We start from the raw sequence: 14850 nt of genomic DNA, 5'->3' as shown, positions 1-14850 counted from the left end.
GCATCATTAGAGGTGCCTGGGTGGCTCCGTTGGTTAAGGGTCCCGCTCTTAATTTTGGCTCGGGTCACGATCTCGCAGTTGTTGGATCGAGCCCTGAGTTGGGCTCTGTGCGGGACATGGAGCCTGCTTGAGATTCTCCCTGTTCCTCTCTGCCTCTCCCCTGCTCACGTGAGCACTCTCTCCCAAAAAAATAAATGCGTAAGTATAAAAAAAAATAAAGTGCATCATTAGAGTTGTAGCTACAATAAAATTAATGTTCCAAGATGTTATTTTATTAAGCTCTAAAAGCATTTCGTATTGAAGTGATTGGTGCCTAGAGTGCACACGTCCACTTTCTCAGGCAGGCATATATTTTAGACTCTTCTGGATATCATCTCTTGGTGATCTACTCAAGCTCTTGGGTATGTTTCCTTTAAAACAAATTAGTTCTGATCTTTTTAATGGAAAGGTAGGGGTTTAAATTTTCAAAGTAAAAAAGCAGCAAATGAACTAGTAGCTTTTTCTTATGTACAACTTGACTAGAGATAATCTCTTTATTCGGGATGCAAAGTTGGATACATGTTCTCAGTCTGTCAGTCACGGACTCATGTTCAGTGATAGACCTGCTTAAACAGTGTTTTCTGTAATCATTTATATTATCCTATTTTTCAGGTCCCGTAGGAGTAGGTTTGAATGAACTGAAACGAAAACTGCTCATCAGTGACACACAACACTACGGTGTGACAGTGCCCCGTAAGTTCCCTGCTCCCCAATGCTGCTAACCGCTGCACTGATGATGACTGGGCAACACTTAAGTGGCATGGGTGGCACCCAGCATGGTTCTAAGCGGTCAGCATCTGGACTCACAGCAGACCTAGCAAGTATGCAGCGACATTCTCCACATTTTTCGGTGGAGGAAACTGAGGCACAGGAGTTCAGGGATTGCCCCAGAGTGCAGACATCATTGGCAGGGTATTTGTTAATTTACCACTTCTTCTCTATTCTTAGTTTTTTTCTTTAATATTTCTTTTTTAAGCTTATTTATTTATTCTGAGAGAGAGAAAGGAGGAGAAAAAGGGAGAAAGAGAATCCCAAGCGGGCTCTGTGCTGTCAGCACGGAGTCCCACACGGGGCTCGATCTCATGAACCGTGAGATAATGACGTGAGCCGAAACCAAGAATTGGACACTCAAGCAACTGAGCCACCCAGGTGCCCCTCTACTCTCAGTTTTTATGGTGAATTTTAATACACATATGACACTATTATTTACAAATTTTCTTCTATGTAAAAGTCTATTCTACTTCCTAAAATAAGTGCTAATATTTTCCGGAGTTTTTCACCAGGTTTAAGATCAGAAGGACCAAACCACAGAGAGCTGAAGGAGGCCTCTTCTAATATAAGCCTTTCTTAATTACTTTTTATATGTAGTAATTGGCAGATCGTGTTAAATGGGCCTTTCATGGCCATATAATCCAAATATGGTAGGCTTCTTTTCAGTATACAGAATTAGGCCTATTTTTATAAAAGAGATTTTCATAGGCTTTCTTACAAGTGAAATGCGATGCTGGAAGCATTTTGATCTCCAGAATAAATGCCATTTGAGTGCTTAATATGTTGATGTTAGAAAGCCTTCTAAAAGACGAAATTGAAATGTTGGCTTTTTCAAGTGGTTTTAGTACTGTTAACAACAAAACAAAACAAAAACAACTGTTTGTATAGTGCCCTTAGCAATGAGCAATGTTCTCTAGTTTGAGAAGAGTTGGGCTTTATTTTAAAATTATAGTTTTCTATTACCTCAAGTTAACTCCTTGTTACTGCATTTTTCCAAATTATTGTTTGTAATCATTCTCAGCCATACGTTATAGGACCGCTGGTTTCCACCAACAGAGATGAAAGTAAAGGAAAATGTGGAAATGTGGAATTAAATTGTGTTTCTCTCTCTCTCTCTCTTTTTTAACTTTAATTATTCACTTCTCTTACAAAGCTGAATTGCAATATACAGGTAATTAGAAAATTTTACAAAACTATTGGCCAGTCTTACAGGTGAGCAGTTACAAAGAACCTAGAGGATGGAAAAACAGATTATGAAGGGGGAAAAAAACACATGTATTAACTTCCTACTGTGTATTCATCTTTAATTGTCTGAATTTATTTCAATGTCCCAACAACGGGGCGACATCTGCATGCCACAGAGGAGGAAAGAGGGAGCAAGGATCTGTTACCTACTCAGAGTTCCACACACAGTAGTTGTACCCGCGCTTGAAACCAGGTTTTCTGATTCCAGTCTTCACGGTCTTCCTCCCATATACGATACTACACAGTCTTTTCCAACTACCGATTCTCTTTATTGCAGCACAGTTAATAATAAAAATCCACATATTTGGAAGATGCTAAATACCAATAAGGCTGTTGATCACACATAGGGCTTTATGATAATTTTGGTGTTACTCAAGGACCTGGGGCAATGTACTTTGGCCTCAATTTATCCAACAATTCAAATAATATCTGCCTCTAAAGTTGTTGCAGAAATTGAGAACATCCAGAAGGTTCTGGGGCTGGAACTCTCCAAAGAAATCCCCAAAGTAGTAATTTTCCACTCAGATTCACTTTTAAACAGGTGTTAATGTCAGAAGATTCCCATGGAGCAGTGTTTTCCAGACTTGGCTGATAATAAAAACCTCTTGGGCTTCATATGAAAAGATTCCAAGGCCTTTCCAAAGAAATCCTCCTTCAGGAAATCTGACAGAATGCCTGAAAGTCTGTATTTATATATCCCAAGTGACTCATAATACCAGACATGTTTGGAAAATAACAGCCATAGCATCAGCTCGGGATGATTTAATTAATTAAAGAAGAATATATTTTAAGAACAAGTTTGGAATTTCAGATTGTTTTGCTTTGTCAAATATTCTAGGTAGAGTCTTGAGTATTTGGAGAAAAATTATTGCTCTGATTATTCCACCAGTATTCTGTTCGATGTTTAACTCTATAAATCTTTTCCCCCAAATGTACTAAATATCCACCAGAATGGGTAGGTTGAAAAAGATGTAGAGCATTGGAACTCTCACACATTGCTGGTGTTGGTGGGAGTGCAAATTAATTCATCCACTTTGGAAAACTAAGTGATACTATCTACTAGAGCTGAGCAAATACATACCCCATGACCTCGCAATGCCACTCCTAGTACACAGCCAACAGAGATGCACACAACGTGCACTCGGATGGTTTTGGAAGCATTATTCCTAAGAGCCCCAAACTGGAAAGGACCCAAATGCCCATCAGTGGTAGATGGGATAAGGGACATGATGGCATGTTCACACGACAGAAGACTGTAATGCCCAATCTGCTGCTCCGCGCAGCATTGGGAATGAGTCCACCAAACGTGTCCAGTGAAAGGCAGACACAAAGAGAATATGCAATATAACTCCATTTGTATAAATACAATAAAAGCAATGCTAACGTGTGCTGTTAGATGTCTTGAGGAGGTGGATCGGAAGGGTGATTGTGCAGTGCTGGAAATCTTCTGTTCCCTGGTGGGTGCTTCTTACCTGAGTATTTTCATTCTGTGGAAATTCGTTAAGCTTACATGTGAACTTTTCTGTCAAGCATACTTCAGGTTTTTCAGTGTTAAAAAGAAATACTTGGTAGTTTAGCTCACTGTGGTTTGTTGAGGTCCATTTTCTGGTCTTGACTGCGCTACAGTTATGGAAGATAAACACTTTCCTTCATTGGAGAAAGTTGAATGAAAGTTACACAGAATCTGCTCTGTACTATTTTTGCAACTTATTGTGAATCTATAATTATTGCAATTAAAAAAATTATTTAAAAGGATGCTAAATGAGGTAAGCACTATCACTCTTGGGCTAAAATGGCAGAACAAATTATATGATCTTTAAAAAATATCTATGTTGCCACATTAAACATTGAAAGTTGCTTTTAAAGAAAGTTGTGGCCGAGACCTGTTTTCTGCTGTCTTGCTTCTCTGTGGGAAATTTCATTCTCAGTGAGCAGCACCAACACTGTTTTAAGGCTCTAGGTTATCATCAACAAATTTAAATGACTATTAATATAACCAGGCTTTCAAAAGGCTGTCTCAGTAAATTAAAATAAAGCAGTTAACAAAAAGTATTGCAGTAAATGTCAAATTCTTGATGAATTCCCAAGTCTTTACAGTCTGGAATTTTGGGCACTCACAGTCAACCACACCTGTTAATCACTTTGTGGTTTCTCGTGAAGGCATATATCACAGTTATGTGTTTTCATAGGTTTCAAAGGACTCATGTTCTGTAACACTTCTTTGTCTATAGAAAACCTCAGTTGAGATTTCTAATATATATATGTAAACTAGGGTACCAATTCAAAAAAAATTTTTTTTCTTATCTCACTATGGCAGTTATTTGGGAATTTTGTGGGAAGCAGGGGAAGAAGGTGGAGTTTGTCTCGTATGTGTTTGATGTTTGTCTGACGGTGAACACAGTGAGTACTCTTGACAAGTGAGCGATGGTGAGGTGGTGGCCTGCATTATAGTTAATGTGTCCATCTTTCCCTTTGAATTCTCTGCTCTTAAGAACTTCCAGATCCCTTCTGCAGGATTCCTCACCGTTAATGAGTTTGTGAGATTTCCCATGATCCCTCACTGCAATTAGCAATAAAACTCTTCAACAGTAAAATTACATCAGGCTTGGATAATTTGGGGTGATGGTGATAAGCAAACACTTTGTAGGTACATTCACTTTTAACTGTGTTTGGCAGTGTCATAAATGTCTTGTTCACTTGAGGTAGTTCTAAATAATACTTTTAACCCTCCCAAGGGGACTCCATGTGTCAGGGCAGTGACCCTTAACACTACATGTTCTACATTTTCAGAGTGTTCTGCCGTGACAATTGAACAAAGGTAACCTTTTCTCAGTTCACCAGAAACAAATTAATGCACATAAAATTCTCAGTTTTGATTTTCAACAGTACATTCTTACGAAGCTTACTGTTTGCCAAAGGAACGCCAGCAGACAACAACTAAATTGTTGAAATGACAAATGCATATTAACCCTAGATTCCAAAGCAGAGGATCATACTACTTTTAATATCTTTCGTACTTGTGGATGCGTATTATGTTATTTACACTTTAATAGAGTGAATTTGTCATGAAATTCATTCTTAGCTTTTATGATAAGAATTAAATTTATTAGTATTACATGCTGTTCCTGCAGAAGGTGTGACATTTCGTAATGAATAGCACAATTTCTTGGTGCTTTACCAGTAGAAATACGAAACACTGTTTTAGAAGATCTGAATGTTGTATTAAAATATGCTTTTAACTAAATAGAAGTTAATTAAAATTTTGGATATAATTTAAATTTAAGTTCAATTTAAATCAATTACTTTTTGTATTAGGTTACTTTTTCCCCCCTTTCTGCAGTTTTCCTTTTACATATTATTGGGATATAATTGAAATAGATAAGCTGCATATATTTAACAGGTACAGTTAGATCTGTTTTAACATACATATACACGTATGAAATCATCATCACAATCAACATAATGCATATTACCATCTCCTCAAAAAATCTGCCCATGCCTTTAGTAATCTATCCTTCTACTCCTGGCCTTAGGCAACCACAGATCTACATTCCGAAACTATAGATTAGTTTAAATCATCTAGCACTTTATATAAATGAAATTATACATTGTTCCCAATTTTCTTTGGGGGAAGGGGTTAGTTTATTTCACCCAGCATGAGTTTGAGATTCACCAAGGTTGTTTCATAGATTAGTAATTCATCCCTTTTCATTGCTGAGTGGTATTCCATTGTATGGAAATACTATAATTTATTGATCCATCCATTCACCTTTTAATGGATACTTGGGGGTTCCCCCCGTTTTGGGTTATTGCAAATAAACCTATAAGCTAGATATTTTGATGAATATATGTTTTTGTTTCTGTTGGGTAAATAGTTAGGAGTAGAATGGCTGGGACATAGGTAATTTTGTAAGACCTTACCAAACCACTTCTGAAGTGGTTATACCATTTTACAACCCTGGCAGTGTATGCCAGATCTAGTTGTTCTACCTCTTTGCCAACACTTTGTATAGTCAGCCTTTTATTTTTTAATTTATTTTGATTTATTATTTATATATAATGTCAAGTTGGCTAACATACAGTCTATGCCATGTGCTCTTGGTTTCGGGGGTAGATTCCCGTGACTCATCGCTTACGTACAACACCCAGCGCTCGTCGCAACAAGTACCCTCCTCAATGTCCATCACCCATTTCCCCCTCTCCCCCACCCCTCCCCATGAACTCTCAGTTTTTTTCTCTGTATTTAAGAGTCTCTTATGGTTTGCCTCCCTCCCTCTCTGTTTTTAACAATGTTTTCCCATTCCCTTCCCCCATGGTCTTCTGTTAAGTTTCTCAAATTCCACATATGAGTGAAAATATATGATATCTGTATTTCTCTGACTGACTTATTTCACTTAAATAAAATATGGTTTATATATACAATGGAATACTACTTGGCAATGAGAAAGAATGAAATCCTTCCATTTGCAGCAACGTGGGTAGAACCGGAGGGTATTAGAGTCAGCCTTTTAAATTTTTCTCAGTGTGATACAGACATGTCTCAGAGAGATTATAGGTTCAGTTCCAGACCACCACAATAAAGTGAATATTGCAATGAAGTGGGTCAAATGAATTTTTTGGTTTCTCAGTACATATAAAAGTTATGCTTAAAAAAAATAAAATTTATGATTATACTGTAATCTATTAAGTGTGCAGTAGCATTAAGGCCAAAAAAGTACATATCTTAATTTTAAAATACTTTATTGCTAAAAAAATGCTACTGTCCCCTGAGCTTTCAGCAAGTCATTTTTTTGCTGGGGGGAGGGTTTTGCCCTGAGGTTGGTGGCTGCTGAAGGCAGGGGTGGCTGTGGCAACTTCTTAAAATAAGACAACAGTGAAGTTTGCCACATTATTGACTCTTCCTTTCACAAACACTTTCTCTGTAGCATGCAGTGGTTGGTGTTCGATAGCATTTGACCCACAGTAGAACTTCTCCCCAAATTGGACTTGATCCTCTCAAATACTGTGCTGCTTTATCAGCTGAGTGTATGTGGCATTCTCAGTCCTCTGTTGTCATTTCAACAGTCTTCACAGCATCTTCACAGGGGTAGATTCCAGATCCAGAAACCACTTTCTTTGCTCATCCGTAAGAAGCAACTACTCATCCATTAAAGTTTGATCACAAGGTGGCAGCAATTCGGCCCCATCTTCAGGCTCCACTTCTAATTCCAATTCTCCCGCTATTTACACCCCAGCTGCAGTGACTTTCTCCACTCAAGGCTTGAACCCCTCAAAGTCATTCATGAGTATTGGAATCGACTTCTTCCTAACTGTTAATGTTGATATTTTGATCTCTTCCCATGAATCACAAATGTTCTTAACAGCATCTAGCGTGAACTCTTTCCAGAGAGTTATCTTTCCATTATTCAGTTTTCAATTTATTTTGCCCAAATCCGTCAGAGAAGTCACTATCTATGGCAGCCATAGCCTTACAAAAATGTACTTCTTAGTAAGAATTGAAAGTCAGAGTTACTCCTTGATCCATGGACTGCAGAATGGATGTTGTGTTAGCAGGCTTGAAAACAACATTAGTCTCGTTTTACATCTCCATCCGAGCTCTTGGTGACAAGGTGCTTTTGTAGTATTTCAGAAAGAATCTGAGCACTAGCTTTGAACAGTGGGCTTAAAACATCCAGTAAACCATGTTGGAAACAGAGGTGCTGATAAACAGGCTTTGTTGTTCCATTTATAGAGCACAGGCAGAGTACATTTTCCATAATTCTTAAGGGCGTTGGGATTTTCAGAACAGCCAGTGAACATTAGCTTCAGCTTTAAAGCCATCAATGACATTCACCCCTAACGAGGTGGACTGTCCTTTAGAGCTCTGGAGCCAGGCATTGACTTCTCTCTAGCTGTGAAAGCCTAGATGGCACCTTCTTCCAGTATAAGGCTGTTTGATTTACAGTGAAAATCCACTTGGTGTAGGCACCTTCATTAATGATCTATCTCAGCTGGGTCTTCTGGGTAACTTGCTGCAGCTTCTACATCAGCATCTGCTGCTTCACCCTGCACTTTTCTGTGACAGAGATGACTTGTTTCCTTAAACGTCAGGGACAACCTCTGCTGGCTTCACACTTTCCTTCTGCAGCTTCCTCCCCTCTCGCTGCCTTCATAGAATTGAAGGGAGTCGGGCTTGGGCTTACAGGACTGTTGTGGCTGGTTGGCTCTTCTCTCCAAGTCAGCAATAAGGCCGATTCACGTGCATTCACTGGAGTAGCACTTTTCATTTCCTTCAAGAATTTTTCTTTTGCATTCACAACTTGACTGTTCGGTGCAAGAGGCCTAGCTTTCAGCCTGTCTCAGCTTTCCATGTGCCTTCCTCCCTAGGCTTAATCGTGTCTAGCTTTTGACTGAAAGCGGGAGCCATACAGCCCTTCCTTGCACTTGAACACTTAGAGGCGATTGTAGAGTCATTCATTGGCCTAATTTCAACATTGTTGTGTCTCAGGGAATAGGGAGGCCCGAGGAGACGGGGAGAGATCAGGCAATGGGCAGTCACTGGAGCAGCCAGAACACACACACCGTTTGTTGATTAAGCTCGCCATCTTATGTGGGCACAGTTCATGGCACTCCAGAACAACTGCAATAGTAACATCAAAGATCACTGGTTACAATAACAGATATAATAATGAAAAAGTTGGAAATATCATGAGAATTACCAAAATGTGACAGAGACACAAAGTGAGCAAATGTTGTTGGGAAAATGATGCTGATGCTTGACACAGGGTTGCCACAAACCTTCAGTTTGTTTAAAAGAAAAAAAAATATATGTGAAGCAAAATAAAGCACAGTAAAACGAGGTATGCTTGTATGTGTGTAGTGCTATTTCATTGTACTTCAATTTGCATTTAATTGATAACTAATGATACTGAGTGTCATTTTGTGGACCCAGTCATTTATGCACCTTTGGCAAAATGCCTATTCAAATAGTTTGCCATTTAAAAAAAAATGCATTGTCAGAGGGCCTCAGTCGGTTAAGCGTGAGTCTCTTAATTTCAGCTGAGGTCACAATCTCACAGTTCATGACATCGAGCCCCACGTTGGGCTCTGCACTGACAGCACAGAGGCTGCTTGCGATTCTCTCTCTCTCTCTCTCTCTCTCTGCCCCTCCCCTGCTTGTGTGCTCTCTCGAAATAAATAGATGTGTAAAAAATTGTCTCATTGAGTTTTGGGAATTCTTTATACATTCTGGATACATGTCCTTTTTATGATAAATAAGTTATACACATATTCCTTCCAGTCTGTGGGTTAACTTTTCATTTTCTACTGGTGTTTTACAAAGACCAAAAGTTTTTAATTTTGACAAAGTCTCACTTATCATGTTTTGTGCTTATGTTCTATCTAAAAATCTTTTATGTCTCAGGGTCACAAAGACACTCTGCTTTTTCTAGAAGTTTTATAATTTTACATTTTACACTTAGGTCTTGATCCATTTCAAGTTATATTTTACGTTGTTACTTAGCAGACTTGCCTTGTTCCTGATCTCAAGGGAAAACAACTCCCTTTTTCACCATTAAGTGTGATGTTTACTCATCAATGCCCTTTATTTATTTGAGGGCACTCCCTGTGAATCCTAGTTTGCAGATGCTTTTTGTCATGAATGGCCACTGAATTTTTTTCTGATGATTTTTCTAGATACATTGAAAGGATCATGTATTATCCTTCATTCTGTTAATATGGTGAATTCCATTGATTTCCAAATGTTCAGCCAACTTTTTATTTACGAGATAAACTCTACTTGGTTATGATCTCTTATCTTTTTAAAAAATATATTGCTGAATTTAACTTGCTAATAATTTTGTTGAGGACTTTTGCATCTAAACTTTTGATGGAGATTGGTCTGTAATGTTTTCTAATGTCTTTGATAGGTTGTGCAATTAGTTTGTACTAATATCATAAAATGAATTAAGCAGTGATTCCTCTTTATGCAAAAATATGTTGATGTAAGATTTGTGTTATTTCATTCTTAAATGGTGGATAGACTTCATTAGCCATCTAGGCCTGGAATTTTCTTTGGGGGAAGGTTTTAAAAAATAAGTTTGATTTATTTGACAGGCTATTCAGATATTTTGCCTCCTCTTGTTTCAATTTTGATTCTTTATACTTTTCAAGAAATGTATCTATTTCATCTAAATTATCAAATATGTTGGCATAAAGTAATGCATAATATTCTCTAATCCTTTTTAGTGTCCATAGGATCTCTGATAATAACTCATTTTTCATTTTTTATATTGGTGATCTTTGTTTTTCTTTTTTTAAAAGAAAGATCTTTGTTTATTTATGTTGAGAAAGAGAGAGAAAACATGAGAGAAAGACTGATTCCCCCAGGCATCCCTGTTCTCTTTTTCTTGATCACTGTAATTAGGTTTTTAAATTTTGTTGTTTTTCTTTATTGTCTTTTTTTTTTGTATTAATTTCTGTTATTATTCTCTTCTCCTTGGTTTGGGTGTACTGTGATGTTTTCTTTGTAGCAACATCTTAAAAGTTTATTTATTTATTTTGAGAGAGACCGCAGGAGTGGGGGCAGGGCAGAGAGAGAGGGAGAGACAGGATCCCAAGCAAGCTCTGTACTGTCAGTGCAGAGTCTGATGTGGGGCTCGAACTCATGAAAGTGAGATTCATGACCTGAGCTGAAACCAAGAGTCAGATGCTTTACCTACTGAGCCACCGAGGTGCCCCTCTTTCTAGCATATTTTAAGATGAACTTTCAGTCATAGAGTTTAGATCTTCTTTTCTAATATAAGCATTTAAAGGTATAAGTTTCCTGCTTTGCACCATGTTCCATCCTGTAACTGTAATAGGTTGTATATTCCTTGTTATGTCCTTCACAATATTTATTATTGAATCTTTGAACCTTTATTTAGAAGTGTGTTATTTAATTTTCAGATATTTGAGATTTTCCTAGATATCTTATTACTGGTTTTTAATTATGTTATGGCTAGAGAATTTACTCTTTTATGATTTGGGTTCTTTTAAATTTGTTGGGACTTTTTATTGGCCCAGCATATGATCTTCCTTTTGACAAACGCATCATGTACACCTGAAAAGAATGTGTATTCTGCATGTATTGGATGTAGTGTTACATAGGTATTAGTTAGGCTCCAAAGGTTGGTGGTAGTGTTTAGGTCACCTGTGTCTTACTGATATTTTGTCTAGTTCTAGCAGTTGTTGAGAGGCATTAAAATCTCTTATTCTGGTTGTGAAATTGCCCATTTCTTCATTTAACTCAGCCACTTTTTGCATCATGTATTTTAAAGTTTTGTTATTATGTGTGTACAAATTTATAATTCTCATAATTTTCTCTTTTATCATTATGAAGTGTTCTTCTTTATCTCTGATAATACTCTTTTTCTTGGAATCTCTTTTATCTGGTATTAAAGTAGCCACTTCAGCTGCCTTATGCTTACTGTTTACATGGTATATGTACTGTCTTCCATCTGCTCACTTTCAACTTATCTGTGTCTTTGTAGTTAATGTGTCTTTCTTATAGACTTAATAGACAGCACGTACTAGGGTCTTTTTCACCCTTTCTATCTCTGCCTTTTGATTGGAGTATACAAACCAATTAACATTTCCCAAATTATGAAAATGATTAAATTTAAGCTACTATTTTATTGTTTTTCTGTTTATCCTTTGCCTTCTGCTTTTTATTTCTTTTCTACTGTTATTTATTATTATTATTATTATTATTATCATTATTAGAATGGTTTTTAACGTTCCATTTCAGTTTACCTATTTGCTCTCTGCTTATATGTCTTTGTATTACTTGTTACTGGTTGCTGTAGGGATTACAACATGCTTATACCTAATCATTCAGAGTTATCTTCATGCCATTTCACATAAAACATAGAAACCTTTCAATTATATAGTCCTTTTTGTGGTAATTGACAAATATATCATGTTTGCATACATTGGAAACTCTACCAGATAATATTAAAACTTTTAAATCAGTTGTATATGTATATATAATATATACATATATATTTTAATATATATTTTAAGGAACTTAAGAGGAAAAAAGCAAACTTCTATTTCTATTCAACCATTCTTTCTGTTGCTCTTCATTCCTTGAAGATATAGATTTCCTTCTTAACATATCCTTTTAGCCTAAAACCTTCCTTGAATATTCTTTTAGAACACATCTGATAAATTTTCTTGGTTTCTCTTCTAACAAGGTGTTTATTTTGCCTTTTTCTCCTGAAGGATATTTTGGGTGAAATTCTTTTCTTTCAGTACCTTAAGTGTAGATATTATTTCATTGAGTTCTTGTTTTTATGATTTATAATAATACAATAAATCTGGAATCAGTATTCCTCACATGTACTGTATTGGATTTTTCTAGATGCTTTCAAAATGTTTTTCTGTATCTTTGGCTGTTAGTACTTTGGTTTTAGTGTCTAGGCATGATTTTTCTCTGAACTTATCCTATTTGAGATTTGTTGAAACTTTGGGAATTTGTAAACATTATGTCTTCACCGAATTTTAGCAGTTTTTGGCTATTATTTCTTCAAATACATTTTTTTTTTTTTTGCCTCAATCTCTTTTTCATCTCCTTCTGGCATCCGGATTACACATACGTTATACAGGTCCCTGGGGCTCCATTTATCTCTTTTCAGTCTTTTTTTCTTTGTTGCTCAGATTTTATAATTTCTATTGACCTACTTCAAGTTCACTGGTTTTTTTCTCTGTCATCTCCATTCTGCTGCTGAGCCCACTTAGTGATTTGTTTCTGTTAGATATGGTATATTTCAGTTCCAAAATTTCCACTTGGTTCTTCTTTATAGTTTCCATTTCTCTAAGAATGCATATCTTCGTTCATTTCAGGTGTATTGTCCTTTACCTTATAAAACACAGTTGTAATAGTTGCCTTATTCTTTGCTTGATAGTCCTAGTTAACTTCTTGTTCATTCAGAGTTGCCATCTATCATTTTCCCCTTGAGAACTGGTCCTATTTTGTGTGTGTTTTTTGTATGTTGAATAATTTTAAGTTTTTTTAATCTTTATTTTTGAGAAGAGAGAGAGAGAGAGAGAGAGTGACTGGGGGAGGGGCAAAGAGAGAGAGACACAGAATCTGAGGCAGGCTCCAGGCTCTAAGCTGTCAGCACAGAGCCCGACACAGGGCTTGAACTCACGAACTGCGAGATGATGACCTGAACCAAAGTCTGACACTTAACTGACTGAGCCACCCAGGCGCCCCTAATTGCATTCTGGATATTATGAATGCAATGTTGTATCAACTCTAGGTCCTGCTTACAATGGAACAGAAAATACAGGATTAACTTTAGAAACAAATGGGCTCCTGGGTGGCTCAGTCAAACATCTGACTCTTGATTTCAGCTCAGGTCATGATCTCATGGTTCATGCGATCGACCCCCACATCGAACTCTGCACTAACAGCATGGAGCCTGCTTTGGATTCTCTCTCTCTCTCTCTCTCTCTCTCTCTCTCTCTCTCTGTCTCTCTCTCTCTCTGCCCCTCTCCTGCTCACATGCTCTCTCTCTCTCAAAATAAATAAATATACAAAAACAAAAAAAGAAAAAACCTGAGGAGTTGCAGTGCGAATATGGCAAGCAGCCCATCCTTCCTGCTGATTACAACTAAAAACTCTGGCCCCAGGACAACTGTCTGAGCACTTTGAAAATGAGTAAAGCAAGCAGACTATATAGGGGAATCAACATTCTGGAGAATGTTTTTACTTTAGCAAGTAATCAACCACTTTTTAAATTTTTTTTTTCAACATTTATTTATTTTTGGGACAGAGAGAGACAGAGCATGAACGGGGGAGGGGCAGAGAGAGAGGGAGACACAGAATCGGAAACAGGCTCCAGGCTCTGAGCCATCAGCCCAGAGCCCGACGCGGGGCTCGAACTCACGGACCGCGAGATCGTGACCTGGCTGAAGTCGGACGCTTAACCGACTGCGCCACCCAGGCGCCCCAACCACTTTATGTTTAGACTATAAGTTCTGTCTCATTGTGAGTTGTGGTTTAAATCTCAGTTCAGTTCTCTAAACCTCTTGCTACACTGGTTTGGGTCATCTCTGTCACATGTAGTTTGGGGGAGTCTGATACTTGTGTACAGAGTTCACATCTCAGCTCAGTTTTCTTTTTAAATTTTTTTTTTCAACGTTTATTTATTTTTGGGACAGAGAGAGACAGAGCATGAACGGGGGAGGGGCAGAGAGAGAGGGAGACACAGCATCGGAAGCAGGCTCCAGGCTCTGAGCCATCAGCCCAGAGCCCGACGTGGGGCTCGAACACACGGACCGCGAGATCGTGACCTGGCTGAAGTCGGACGCTTAACCGACTGCGCCACCCAGGCGCCCCTCAGCTCAGTTTTCTAATAAGCCTTTTCTATGTTGGTTTGGATGTGTTCTGTGCTACTGTTATTGAGGGGTTAGGCTGACACTTCTGTGTCCTAAACTCTGTTGTAAAATGTTGCTATGTTAGCTGGAGTCCAAACTGCATGCGTATAGCTCAGGGTTTTTTCTTCAGCTAGTATTCCTTCCTACTCAGGATTAGAATATCTCCTCCAATCTTCCTGGATTACCTCCACACACTTCAGTTTTTAAGGACTTTTTTGTTTTTTCTTAATAAGGGCTCCTACACTGCAATTTAGTCACACATAACACCGTGATGCTCTGTGATTGTTCCCACCCTCAGGGCAAAACAAAGAGGAAATAAAAGTTAAAACTCTGCCCCATGCCTGTTGATTTCCCGGCACAACCTGCTTTATTTATTTTAAAAGTGCTCGGGGG

The 14850-nt window shown here is 37.9% G+C and overlaps 1 protein-coding gene across 3 annotated transcripts in view; it reads left to right on the top strand.

Annotated features, from left to right (window-relative positions):
• The window catches only part of MPP7 (MAGUK p55 scaffold protein 7), a 299853-nt gene that overhangs the window by 277816 nt on the left and 7187 nt on the right, over positions 1-14850 (top strand). For all 3 annotated transcript variants that reach the window (XM_047065426.1, XM_047065427.1, XM_047065428.1), the window contains exon 13: positions 652-732. In XM_047065426.1, the coding sequence (XP_046921382.1) occupies positions 652-732 (81 nt within the window). The remainder of the gene's footprint in view (positions 1-651; positions 733-14850) is intronic.

This window comes from Lynx rufus, unplaced genomic scaffold (assembly GCF_022079265.1).
Source record: "Lynx rufus isolate CCGP_SWC_20201006 ecotype Redwood Valley unplaced genomic scaffold, mLynRuf1.p SCAF_7, whole genome shotgun sequence".
Lineage (NCBI taxonomy): Eukaryota > Metazoa > Chordata > Mammalia > Carnivora > Felidae > Lynx > Lynx rufus.
The sequence above is the reverse complement of the archived record's forward strand: the minus strand, read 5'-3'. Positions and strand labels throughout refer to the sequence as shown.